The 13,723-nt window shown below is 37.0% G+C and overlaps 1 protein-coding gene across 1 annotated transcript in view; it reads left to right on the top strand.

Moving 5' to 3' along the window:
• Window positions 1–13,723, top strand: part of Ctnna1 (catenin alpha 1) — a 146,790-nt gene that overhangs the window by 28,924 nt on the left and 104,143 nt on the right. The window contains exon 3 of the mRNA XM_020156099.2: window positions 78–273. Within this exon, the coding sequence (XP_020011688.1) occupies window positions 78–273 (196 nt within the window). The remainder of the gene's footprint in view (window positions 1–77; window positions 274–13,723) is intronic.

Raw genomic sequence — 13,723 nt, 5'->3', positions numbered from 1 at the left:
TATTCTTTGCCCTCTAATTTTAAATGACTACAGTTTAATTTATTGCTTTTTTTTTCTTTTTTCAATGAATCTTTTAGGTTACAACCCTGGTAAACACTAATAGTAAGGGGCCCTCCAATAAAAAGAGAGGTCGCTCTAAGAAGGCCCATGTTTTAGCTGCATCTGTTGAACAAGCAACTGAGAATTTTTTGGAGAAGGGGGATAAAATTGCAAAAGAGAGTCAGTTTCTCAAGGAGGAGCTTGTAGCTGCTGTAGATGATGTTCGAAAACAAGGTAGGTCAATATTGCTTTTTTTAAAATAGAGTAAGACAGACCTTTCTAGAAAATCAGCCTTTTTTTTTTCTTCTGGTTTTGGGAATGGAAATTAGGGTCTTGGGACAACTGGGCAAGTTGCTTTCCTGCTGAGCTCCATTCTCAGCTCCTACTCCTTTGAAGGAGAATTTTTGTAGTCAGTATTCTCATTCTTATACTTGTCAGTTCAGTAATTTATACTATAGAGATGTATTAAGTTGTACTGGCTCATAATCAGCAGAAGTGCTTAACAAGGAGATTCTCTTTGGAGACTCTGAATCCACTTCTCTTTGGTGTTTCATATAATAAAGTCCTAGAAATCTATAATTTGGTAGGGAATAAATGAAACAGAAGTTTACTTTAAATCCTATCTTGATAACTCCTTTTTAGTTCTTACTGACAATATGGGGGTAGTAAAATGGAAAAATATCTGGCCTGATAATATTCATTACTTTGAAAATTATTCTGAAAATACTCTAGTAATCGTCCCATTCCGTCACATTGGAATGTTAACTCAGCCATGCATATTTGTACTGGTGTGAATTTGGCATAAATAAATCTCAGTTTAAAGGAATTATGTTTTGGGAAACTTAGCATTGATAGAAGGTTAAATGGTAATTTGCAACTTATCAGTAATGTTAGAGAAATTATCATTATTGTGTTAAAGGTTTGAAAAGAACTTTAAATCTGAAACATAAACATCTTGAAGTTTATAGTTTTATTTTAGAATTGTCTTCCAGTTAGTGGACTTCAACAACGATGTAGGTTTTTCTAGGCGGTTGGATATCACTTAAGGTGAATTGAGTCCTTATTATGAACAACAGGTGCTGTACTGGCCTTTAGAGAGCCTTATTGGTTCTCTGTCTAGCAGCAAAGTGTATAGTATATAGTCTAGTGGAGTCTTATTTGAAGTTTATCTCTGAAAATACCTAAAAACGGGCAGTACATTAGAAAGAGGTAGTATTTCCAATTTTAGTTTTGAATTTGTGAGATAAAAACCTTGTTTGGTGATTATTTTCTCAGTTTTCAGGCTGAAATAATAAAAATGATGAAACTGTTAAGATTTCATAATATGAGTTAGTTTCCTAAGGCTTCCATAGCATAAATGACTACAAATTTGGTCCTTTAGAACAATAGAAATTTTATCTTCTCATAGTTCTGGAGGCCAGAAATTTGAAATCACAGTGTTCATAGGCTTGGTTCCTTCCTGGGAATCAGGACGAATCTATTCTGTACCTCTTTCTTATCTTCTTGTGGTTGCCAGTGGTCCTTGCTGTTCCTTGGCTTAGAGGAACATCACTCAAATCTCTACATTTGTTGTCACACATACTGTTCTCTTTATGTATGTTTTTGTCTCTTTTCAGAACATCTATCATTGTATTAGGGCCTACTGTGATTTAGTGTGAACTCATCTTGATACCATCTGTAAAGACTTGGTTTCCAAATACATTGACATTCACAAATTCTGGGTGAATTTCTAGGGGACACTTTTTAAGCCAGTACAGTGGTTTTGAATTAATGTAAAACAGTTTACTAGTCCAGTTTCGCACAGTTTTGAGCTTTCCTGCTAAGGAAATCAGGATGGTTATTACTTCAGTGTTCACTATTGGAAGGTTCTGCTTCCCAGCCTTTCTTGGAGTCTATGTTGAAACTCAGGTATTAACAGATGAGTTTAACTAAGTCTTCATTGATTCTATTGACATAGATGTTTATTTTTAAAATACATCCAATTGTTGGACTGGCAGAGTGGCTCAAGTGGTAGAGTGCCTAGCGCAGGTATAAGACCTTGAGTTCAAACTCCAGTACCACCAGGAAAAAACAAAAAAGGCAATAAAAGCTGAGTGCTGGTGGCTCACACCTGTAATTCTAGCTACTTGGGAGCTGAGATCAGGAGAATTTCTGTTCTAGGCCAGCCTGGTCAAATAGTTCACAAGGCCCCATTTCCCAAATAACCAGAGCAAAAAGGACTGGGGGAGTGTGGCTCAAGTGGTAGAGCACCTGCTTTGCAAGCATGAAGCCCTGAGTTCAAACACCAGTCCCACCAAAAAAACAACTGTTGAAGGCAACTTTCTATTTCTTGTTTCTGAAGTATGTTTGATTCAGATCTGTAGCGATTTTGATTGAACATACACACTCCTTTCCCTCTAAAAAGTCCCAACAATAGAATGCATATCTGGATTTTTTTTTCATGTTTTTGTTTATATCTGTGAAAATCTTTTATGTGGTTCTGAATCATAAAATTTTATCCCTCTTAGTGTATCTTCGCAGCTATTTATGACTATGATCTGTTCACCATAATTTGCCTTTTCTCCAGAAGAGGAAAAGCCCAAACAAAAATATAACTCCCATCATCATTGCATCAGACATGAAAAGTTAGGTCTGGCGGAGTGCATCAGATATGGCTCAAGTGGTAAGAGCACCTGCCTAGCAAGCATGAGGCTCAGTTCAAATTTCAGTGTTGCGGCCCCCCCCCCCCAAAGGAAAAAAAAAACACAACTAAATAAAACTTGCTTACAGATATGAAAAGCTAAAATGCCTTTCTTATTTTCTCTTGGCTTAACTTTTTTTTTTTTTTTTTTTGTGGCTGTACTGGGGTTTGAACTCAAGGTCTACACCTTGTGCCACTCTACCAGCCCTTTTTTTGATACAGTCTTATGAACTATTTGCCTGGGCTGGCTTGGAACCACTATCCTCCTGATCTCTGCCTCTTGAGTAGCTAGGATTACTGGTGTGAGACACTAGTGCCTGGCTCTTGGCTTAACTTTTTGTGTGTGGTGCTGGGTGTTGAACCCAGGGCCTTGTGCATGCAAGGCAAGCACTTTACAACTGAGCTGTACTCCTAACCCTTTTTGGAGAATCTTAATAAATGGTGACAAAATCTCCTCTGTCATAAATAGAATAAAATACATATTGTAAAATTGATTAAGCACAAATTCTTTAATCAGTTGAGGCTTGTTGGCTCTGTTGTTGGAGCTGTTTACTCATCATTTGAAACCCTAAAGTGGCATTAATAATGTCTACAGACTCTTTGGCATCCCTCCCTTAAAAAAGTGGGGTCTAGGGGGCTGGTGGAGTGGCTTAAGTGGTAGTGCATGCCTGCCTAGCAAGAATGAAGCCCTGAATACAAACTGCAGTACTGCTCCCCACCTCGCCTTGAAAAGTGTGGTTTAACCTCAAACCTCTTCAACATGGGTTGAACTTAGTGACATACTTCTGTAATGAATAGAATGTGGTAAAAGTGATGGTATCTGCTTTGGAGGCAAAGATATAAAAAGGGGGTAGATCCCCCTTTTTATAATCTCATGGATTATTCATTCCAGGGGAAGCATATCGGGAACAGTAAGGAGGTCCTGTAGAGAGGACCTTAAGGCTCCTGCCAATAGTTAGCACACTTTAGCGTGTGAGTGAAATAGCCTTAGAAACATATCTTTCAACTCCAGTCAAGTTCCAGATGACAGTAACCTCAACCTCAAGTCCCTGACTCACAAAAAAGTCTGGCAGATAATAAGTGTTTAAGTTACCATTTTTTTTTTTTGGAATAATTTGTTAGGCAGCAAAAGAAAATTAATATAAATACCTTTCCCTGGCCTGACGTCAGTGTTTTCCTGCATATAAAATAATGTTTATAGAAACATCTAGTTGCTAAAGGATGTGTAAGAATATTTCTTTTGAATCACTGTTGTTAAAATACTCACAGTTGGCAAATTATAAAGGTCCAGGTGGTAAGTATTTTAGCTTTACTGGCCCTAAGTCTGTTGAAACTCTGCTATGTGTTGGGAAAGCAGCTATGGACAATATTTAAACAAATGGGCATGGCTGTGTTCTAATAAAACTTATTTATAAAAACAGGTGGGGGGCTAAATTTGGTTTGTAGGCTATAGTTTGTTAATCCCGAACCTAGGGTTTTCCTAGACTAAGATACAAGCTTACTGTTTTCAAAGAAGTACTTGTTTGTGAGTACCAAAATGAGAAAAGAGCATTTCTTTTGTATTTATTTATAACTCTTTTGAGCCAAAAATTAGACCATGTGTATCTTTGGGTTTGTACATGCCCTGTGTTTTCTGTGTAATCATAATATCCTGAAATTTGAGTGTATACAGTTTTTACAGCATAACTTTCTTTCTGTATCATTCCCTTACTACATGAATAATATGCATAAATATTTGTGGGTACACTAAGACATCACCATATGTCATAAGTGTGGCAAAAACTTTCATGTATGTAAAATTTATGCCGTGTTATCTAAAGGTAATTAAGTGGCCAGGTGAGCTTCCTGTGGTGAATAGGAGCCAGTTGTCAATTACATGCCATCCAGAATTCCTGTGATCTGGGAGTTACATTGTGTAACATTGCCAACCTGCTTTAACTAGTTGTTGAACCTTACATGGGCTGAAGCATACATGTGCCTCTTAGATGTATTCTTTTCTCTTTTTGGGACCCTATCTGTCTTCTATAACCCTTGTCTTGATTAGGTCATTCTTACCTTTATATTTCCTAGTTGTAATCACAGTGGTAATTAAATGGGGTGCCTTCCCCTTTCTAAGCTTTAGCAGGGCAGCTTCTTTGGTAATCTGGTGACCTTTTTCTGTAGTATCTAACTTGGTACCTCATCTGTGTTAGGTACTAAAATGTTTGAGATAATTAACGTTTCCAAGGAGTGCAATGTGAGAAAAGGCCCTTCCTCAGTATTTAAAATGTGCTCTTGCTGGGCACCAGTGGCTCATGCTTGTGATCGTAGCTACTCAGGAGGCAGAGATCAGGAGGATCGAGGTTCAAAGCCAAGAGTGGTCAAATAGTTCATGAGACTATATCTCAAAAATACCCAACACAAAACAGGGCTGGTAGAATGACTCAAGGTGCAGGTGCTGAGTTGAAACCCCAGTACCAAAAACAAATAAAGAAAATGTGCTCTTCAGTGACATGTAAGTGCATTAGTAGGGGTGGAGAATCTTACTTTTTTAAAGAAATTGAGATACAGTGCATATACTATAAAATCTCAAAGTACATAATTCTGGGGAGGAGGATGAAGAAGAGAGATGGTGGGGACAGACTTAACCCATGTTACAATGAATCCCCCCTTGTACAATTAATATATGCTAATAAAAATGAAAAGTATAATTCAGTGGTTTTTCAGGATATTCACAGGGTTGTACAGCTGTCATTGCTGTCTAATTCCAAGAGCATTTTTGTCACCTTTGAAAGTTATCCCTCATACGTACATATTTCAGTTTTTTATTTTAAAGTCAGCGTCTTGCTATATAGCCAAGCCTGGCCTGGAACTCTTCCGTCCTCCTGCCTCAGCTTCCCAGTTCTGGGGTTACAAGTGTATGCCACCATACACTTGGCCCCTCTCTCTTTCTCGCTTTCTATATGTCTATGTAAAAATCTGTTTTTTTTAAAAATTTTTTATTAGCATATATTCATTGTATAGGGGTGATTCATTGTGCCAATTCCGAATAGCCTTACATTGTACATTGGTTAGATTGCCCTCCCCCTCCCCCCCAAAACCTTCCTCACTCCATTTGAAGCAATTACAAGAGGTTTCATCATTCTGTTTCATATATGTATATGAATTCCATCAAGCACATATTCCCTCACCTTCATCTCCTTCATTCACCCCCCTCTTCCCACTGTACCTATTTTACAGTCCTGTCTTTCAGTTTTAATTCCAAAGTCAGTGTTCAAAGGGGTTTCTTGATGTATCCTAGCTGTGAATATACTTTACTCTGGACAGTTCATCCTTCTCTGTTACTCTCCCTTATCCCTTCCTTCCCCCACCCCCACATTATTTAACAGCTTTTAGTACATATCATTATGTCCTCTACCTGCACAGATGTAATACAGTTTGATATTGTTGGCTCTCTGTCATTCTTTTCCTTTCCCTCCTTTTTTTTTTTTTTTTTTTTTGCAGTACTCCGGTTTGAACTCAGGGCCTCCTACTTGTGAGGCAGATGTTCTACCACCTGAACCACTCCACCAGCCCTCCTTTCCCCCTTTTCCCAGTCCTCTGATGGAGATTCTTCTAGTAGTCAGGAGACTCTTTCCTGTTTCGTCCTAGAGTTTATAATCAGAATCCATGGGTATGAAGTTAATAGTATGAGTGGCTGAGGAATGAGAGAGTAAACATGGGATTGGAAGTCTTTCTTAAGGTGTTACAGCTTGCACTGAGTCTAGAAAAGTGAAAGAAGGGAGAGGGAAAGACATTTAGGTAAGAAAAATAGGCATGCAAGTCATGCCTGGGAAACGGTGAGGATCCTGATTTTGGTGGTGGTGGGGGGCGGGTAGTAGAGTACTGCTGGTGGGAAAAGTTAGGAGAGAGTCTAGAGGAAAAGTTAGGGGGTAGAATGGGTGTTTAGCATGTCCAAGGCCTTGGGTTTTATCCTAGTACTAAAAGGAAGAACAAGTCTGGAGGTAGATTTTATTTTATTTTAAATTTATTTATTTATTTATTTAGAGACAGTGTCTCACTGTGTAGCACAGACTGGCTTTGAATCTGCCATCCTCCTGCCTCATCCTCATGGAATTAATAAGCCCGTGTATACCCCTGCTCTCAGTTTAGAGATAGATTTCATTTTTTATTTTAATTTAATTTTTCTTTCTTTTTTTTTTTTTTTTTTTGTGAGAGTGGGGTTTGAACTCAAGGCTTCATGCTTGATTTACCCAGACTGGCCTCAAACTGTGATCTTCCCAATCTCGGCTTTCCAAGAAGCTAGGATTACAGGCATGAGCCACCACTACCTGGCTTAGAGCTACATTTTAGAGAGTGACTTGGAATTTTGGGTGAAAAAGGGAAAACTATTAGGGGAATGATGTAGAATCTGAGAATTCTGTCCTTGGGACAAGGTCTCACAGCTTCCCATATGTTTTAGTATTTCAAGTGACACAGGACTCACTACTTCAGGAAGCAACTCTTTCCAGTAGTGGTTTGTGTTTGTTTTTAAAGCTAAAATACGCTTCTTTAATTTTCTTCCTGTTTTAAGAAGTTCTGCCATCTGGGTAACACAGAATATGAGGAAGAATGGTGTTTTGAGGGGGTTTAGTCTTTCAGTTGTGTGCAGGAAGGGTTAAAAGAGGCTGAGAGGCAGCCTTAGAAGCAGGACCTACTGTCTGAAGATCCTCATAGTAGTGGTGGAGAAACAGAGCTGTTACAGAAGGACCTGCTACATAAGATAATACAGAGGGAGAAGTGACCAGTTGTAATGCAAAGTAATTACCAGCTTGTGCTGTGCAAATACCTTTTTTTTTTTTCCAGTACTACAGTTTGAATTCAGGGCCTCATGCTTTTCTACTCCAGCCTTTTTTTTGCTTTAGTTATTTTTCAAATTGGGCCTTACTTTTATGATGGGGCCAGCCTGGTCTATGATCCTCCTATTTACTTCCCATGTAGCTGGGATGACAGACATGCCAGCACACCCAGCTTTTTATTGGTTGAGGTAGGGTCTGGACTGGCCTACAACTGTGATCCTCCTGATCTCCTTCCAAGAAACTAGAATTATAGGCATTATTCCAGTCCAGCTCAAACTTACTATTTTTTCTTTTTTTTTGGTGGCACTAGAGTTTGAACTATGTACAACTTACCATTTATTTATTTAGCCAAACCAGGGTTTGGATTCAGGGTCTCATGCTTGCTAGGCAGGCACTGTACCACTTAAGCCACTCCACCAGCCCTTTTTGTGTTGGGTATTTTTGAGAGAGGGTCTCTTGAACTATTTGCCTGGCTTTGAATCTTGATTCTCCTGGTCTCTGCCTCCTGAGTAGCTAGTACTTTTTACAGGTATGAGTCACCAGTATCTGGCTCAAGCTTACCTTTTTAATAGACAAAACTAAGGGACCTGGTATGTCAAAAATTGTCATAATTTATTTCCTGTGACTTGATTCATTTAGGAGCATGTTGAGCACTGGGTGCTAAGAACTTAGGTGAATTATTAAAGTTTGAACATATTCCTTAGCTTAGAGCCATTAGGATTCTGCTGTGCCAGTTTTTAGTCAAATTAAAATAGCTTAACAGTATTTGCTCCAGTATTTACTTACACTAGTGAAAAAGCCAATTAGTGTTTTTTTAAAAACTTTTTATCTTGAAATAAGTATAGAATAATCAGAAATTGGAAAAATAGTACAGAGGGATCCAGTGTGCCCTTCACCTAGTTTCTCCGAGTAGTTACATCTATGGAACTATAGTATAATGTCAAAACCAGAAAATTGACATTGTTTACAATGAGTGTTCTCTGTCCTTTTATCACATGTAGATTTGTGTAACCATTATTGCAATCAAGACAACAAAACTATTTTATGTCCACAAAGATCTCCCTCATACTACCTCTTTATAATCACATTTGTATACTCCTTCTCCCTTCACCTTCCCATGTCCCTGGTAACAAACCTTTCTCCACTCTAATTCTTTGATTTAAGAATCATACAGTATAATCTTTTGAGATTGGCTGCTTTCCTCCCACCTCAGCATGATGCTTTTGAGAGTATCCAAGTTGGTGTGTATATCAGTATATTAACTTTTTACCACTGGGTAGTATTCTGTGGATACGCCATAGCATAGGTACCAATTGTCTATGTGAAAGCAAAAATTTCACTTATTTTTAATCCTTTTAACAGTTTTTTTTCTTTTGGCAAAGTTTTCAATTTTGATGAAGTTCAGTGTATTAACTCCTCACACCATTTGTGGATCATGTCTTTTGTGCCATATCTAAGAATTCTTCATCAACCTTTAGCTCATGAAGATTCTTTGTTGTCTTTTAAAAGTTCTATAGATTTTTTTCATTATACGTTTAAATCTATGATTCATTTTGGGTTAAGTTTTGTATAAGGTATGACATTTGAGTCAAGTTCCCCCCCCTTTTTTTTTTGCCTATGGATAATCCAGTGACTCTAGTATCATTTGTTAAAAATACTGTTTTTCCTCCATTGAGTTACTTTTGCACCTTTGTTAAAAATAGGTTGGCTGTGCTGAATTTTCTATTTTGTTCTATTGATGTGTCTGTTCCTCTGCTAATACTACAGTCTTGATTGTTATAGCTACATAAGTTGTAGAATTGGGTAGAATAATATTTCCCAGTGGGTTTTTTTGTTTGTTTTTGTCTTTGAGTTGTTTTAGCTGTTCTAGTAGTTTTGTCTTTCCATTTAAACTTTAGAACAATCTTGCTCATATCCATGGTGCTAGGTGTCTGTAAACCTTAGTTCTTTCTTTCTCCTTTGTTGATTTGTTGAAGCCGTTTTTTTTTTTTTTTCTCCTTTGACAACCACCAGAAAGAAATTTATTTAATGGAATAAAAGATTGCTTTGTTCTTTTTTTCTTTCTTTTTTGTGGTAGTGGGGCCTGAGCTCAGGGCCTCGAACTTGCTAGGCAGACAGACACTCTACCACTTGAGCAACTCCACCAGCTCTGTTCTGTGCTGGGTTTTTTTGAGATAAGGTTTTGAGAACTGTTACCAGACATGACTTCGAATTGCTATCCTCTGATTTCTGCCTCTCTAGTAGCTAGGATTACAGGCATGCGCCACCACTGGTGCATGACTGTTCTTTTTCTTCTTACATAACAGTTGAAAGTTTTTACATATTTCCAAAAATATATATATGTTTTTCTGTACCACCACCCTGTTTTTTTTATTGATTGGAATTCTACCAGGTTTTCAAAAATTGACACATGGTTCATTTGGCTAGAAATGTTAATCTTTCAGATTTCCCTATGCTATGTCTATTGACATAGCAGAGGTAGAACTATATTGGAGCAGAAGATCAAGAAATGATTGCCTATGTCAATAATTTTTTATTTTGATGATGGAACAAGGTTTATAGTACTGGAAAAAGTGATTGTCTTTTGAGAGTAGAAGAGGATTTTATTGCCTAGCAGACCCTTTGGTTTGATCTTTACTTTGTGAGTATTATATCACTCCCACAGCCAGTTACCTCTCATGTATATACTGTTGTTCTCCTAGCGAACAACATGAAAACATCTGGATAACCTATTGTAGGTTTTTCTCAAGTATTGTGAAAAAAGCATTTAGTAGTTTCATTTTGGTACTATTTCTTCCCCAATGTCTAAAAAGTGAAGATAAAGTTCGTTTACTGAATATCATTGTCCAGTAAATTTAAAGCAAATGCTTTAATGTTGGCTTGTAGTTTTCTCCCCTTCATGTCTATTCATGTTCAAATTCTGGATTTTGAGTCAATATTCCATTTAGGTAAACTTTGTTAATAATGCAAGTGCATTGTTCTTGAGTAGAAGCAAGACTTCAGTTGACTGAAAGCAGTCAATATTGTTCAATACTAAATCTCAGTCTTTACATGAACCTTCTTATATAAAAGTTTTTAATTTTAGAGTGAGAGAACATTAATTGGCTAGTCAAATGGTAGAGCTAAAATTTATAAGTTAGTATCTGAATAATTTCGATACTCATCGTTCTCAACTTTTTAAAATAAAATCATGAGTTCACAGAATTAAGCAATTATGTAAACCTGATGATAAAGAAGGATGTGCAATAAAGATTTTCAGTTGATAGTGAGACATTGTTTAATTATCTTAGCAATTATATAGAGAGGTTGAGAACATAGATGCCATCTTCTTGATGTAGCTTGAATGATTTGTGTGTGAATGTGTATTTTTTTTCTCTCTCATAGAGAATATAGTGTATGTGTGTGTGTGTATTATCATTATGAATCTTGGCATGGCAGTTTTAAGGAAAATAATGTGTTTCATTCTTGACAAAAAGGACATTGAACACAAGCCGTTTTTGAGGTGTAATTTTTTTTCCTCTGGCAACTGACTAGAGTCAGATTGAAGGAGCTGAAAATTGGTTTCCTATCCAGTGCAGATGTTGTCAGTTTCAGAATGATGTACCCATATCTATTGGTGGCCTGGATGATAAATGTTAAAAGGCAGATGTGATCAGGACAAAGCAACTGTGAATGACTGAGTGGGATTTGAGAGATAGACAGGAGGCAGAGTGAAGTCTGGGTTTGCCGAGTTCATGATGTGAAGACTTAAAGCCTTGAGGAACTTTGTGTGGGTGTGTGGAGAGAGTTTGCATTCTCGTCTTTCTAACTTGGTTAGTGTGGTTTTAATCAGGTTGAGATCATGAGCTTGATCATACATATGGACTCTGATTTTTCACAGGAGGAAAATGACAAGCGTTTCTATTTTGGAGTGTTGAGCATGGGTTTTAAAATGTGTTAAGGATGTTCTTGGAATTGCCTTAACAGGAAAACATTTAACATTTCAGAAAAGGTTAAAGTTAAGTCAGTTAGGCTTTCAGATTAGTGTAATATGTCATTAAATCTAATAAAAATTCAGGTGATTTTTCTAGTATTTTTGCTTTGAGTTCTGGCTTACCATTTGTTGTCTTCCCTTTTCCCCTTACTGTTTGTGTAGAATTTTCTTCCAGTTTTCTCCTCATTTTTTTCCCTTTCTTAGTTTTTTCTTTGGCAGTAATGGGGTTTAAACTCAAAAGTTTTGCCCTTCATATGTTTCTGAAAGCTAATACTAATAAAAACAATTGTTCATTATTGACACTCTTACCTCCAGTTTCACCATTTAATCCATTTTCTCTTGCTCTTTAACTTGAGCAGGAAAAGAAAAATATAAATTCTGGAAAATCATTAACTGGGTGTCATCTGAGAGTTTTATGTCTTAAAGTTGTCTGGCTTAAACTGTATGTCTCTAGAGTGGAGGCTTTCTTTGACTTGGGATGTGTCAAGGTTGCTGTCTGCTTCTGGATTACTACCCTTGTGTGAGCATATGCTACTTTTGTAGAGATTCAAGTGCTAGTGTAACTAAACTAGTTTGGAAGTGAGGAAAGAAGAGTGAAGTTGTTAAATTCTAATGTTTCCTGTCATTTTGAAACTGCTACTCTTTTTTTTTTTAAATACTGTGTTGTTAAATTCACAAAAATAACACTAATTGGTATAGAAATACTTTTAAGTTACAGTGGGTAATATTACTGCCTTAATATACTTGTACAATGTAATGGGGGAAGTTACCTTACATATTAAAATTTTGGCTTTGGCATGACTTCAATCATGATGTTTCAGTAACTTGATTTTTACTAGTTAATTTCTTAAGAAAATGATTCCAAGTTGAAATGCATTTTATGCATTTATTTGAATGTGTAATTAGGAAGTAAGTTCTTTCTTTGGAGTGTTTCTGAATAGCAGCAGGGCACACTTGAATTAGTAAGGAAAATGAGAACATGAATATGTGTGGTACCCTATTTTGATTTTTTTTTTTTTTAATCATTCTGTCAATTTGAAAACGGGACTGTTAAAGTTCCTTTCCTTGCCCCCAGGAGGTGAAAAGGAGAGAAGATAGAGGTTTTTCTAGGTTCTGCTGATTCCGATTTAAATAACTTGGTATTAAATGTTTATTCCTTGGATTGCCTTTCACAAAAGATGAAGTTTTGTGGATTAAACAAAGAAGAGGTGCCTAGAAAGTTTGTTTCATGATCTGTTTTTCTATAACTGTGGTGTATTATCTAGGGACCTGAGATTTTTTTGACAAATGTCCTCCAATGATGAAAGGAAGAGTGAAGGTGGAGAGGATGGTGTGTTTTATTCAGATTCACCTTCATGTCACGGGGTATGTTGGTTATGCCAGATATATACTACCATTTGGTTCCTTCCCAGAAGGACTGTGTTACGAACTATATTGCCAGTTTATCTTCATTAACAGTTGTGTTATTTCATTATGAAATAATGGAAACTTAATTAAAATTTTAGGGTAAGGGGGGAATAGGATGAGGTAGAAAATAGGTATAACAATGTTATCTTTTTTTTTTTCATTTTTCTTTTATTATTCATATGTGCATACAAGGATTGGTTCATTTCTCCCCACTGCCCCCACCCCCTCCCTTACCATCCACTCCGCCCCCTCCCTCTGCCCCCCCCCAATACCCAGCAGAAACTATTTTGCCTTTATTTCTGATCTTGTTGTAGAGAGAGTATAAGCAATAATAGGAAGGAACAAGAGTTTTTGCTGGTTGAGATAAGGATAGCTATACAGGGCATTGACTCACATTGATTTCCTGTGCGTGGGTGTTACCTTCTAGGTTAATTCTTTTTGATCTAACCTTTTCTCTAGTACCTGTTCCCCTTTTCCTATTGGCCTCAGTTGCTTTGAGGTATCTGCTTTAGTTTCTCTGCGTTAAGGGCAACAAATGCTAGCTAGTTTTTTAGGTGTCTTACCTATCCTCATCCCTACCTTGTGTGCTCTCGCTTTTATCATGTGCTCATAGTCCAATCCCCTTAACAATGTTATCTTGAAGTTAGCACATAATTTTGTGAAGTCTTGGTCCTGTCATTTATTGTTATTTTTTTTAAAGTGAGAGTCTGTCAATGATAATAATCCATGAAAATAGCTTAACACTTTTTGGTGAGATCCCTAAATGAGATATATTTGAGGGAATTTGGGATAAAGTAGATTTGTGCT

The sequence above is a fragment of the Castor canadensis genome, chromosome 6, assembly GCF_047511655.1.
Source record: "Castor canadensis chromosome 6, mCasCan1.hap1v2, whole genome shotgun sequence".
NCBI lineage: Eukaryota > Metazoa > Chordata > Mammalia > Rodentia > Castoridae > Castor > Castor canadensis.
This window is presented reverse-complemented; position numbering and strand designations above follow the sequence as displayed.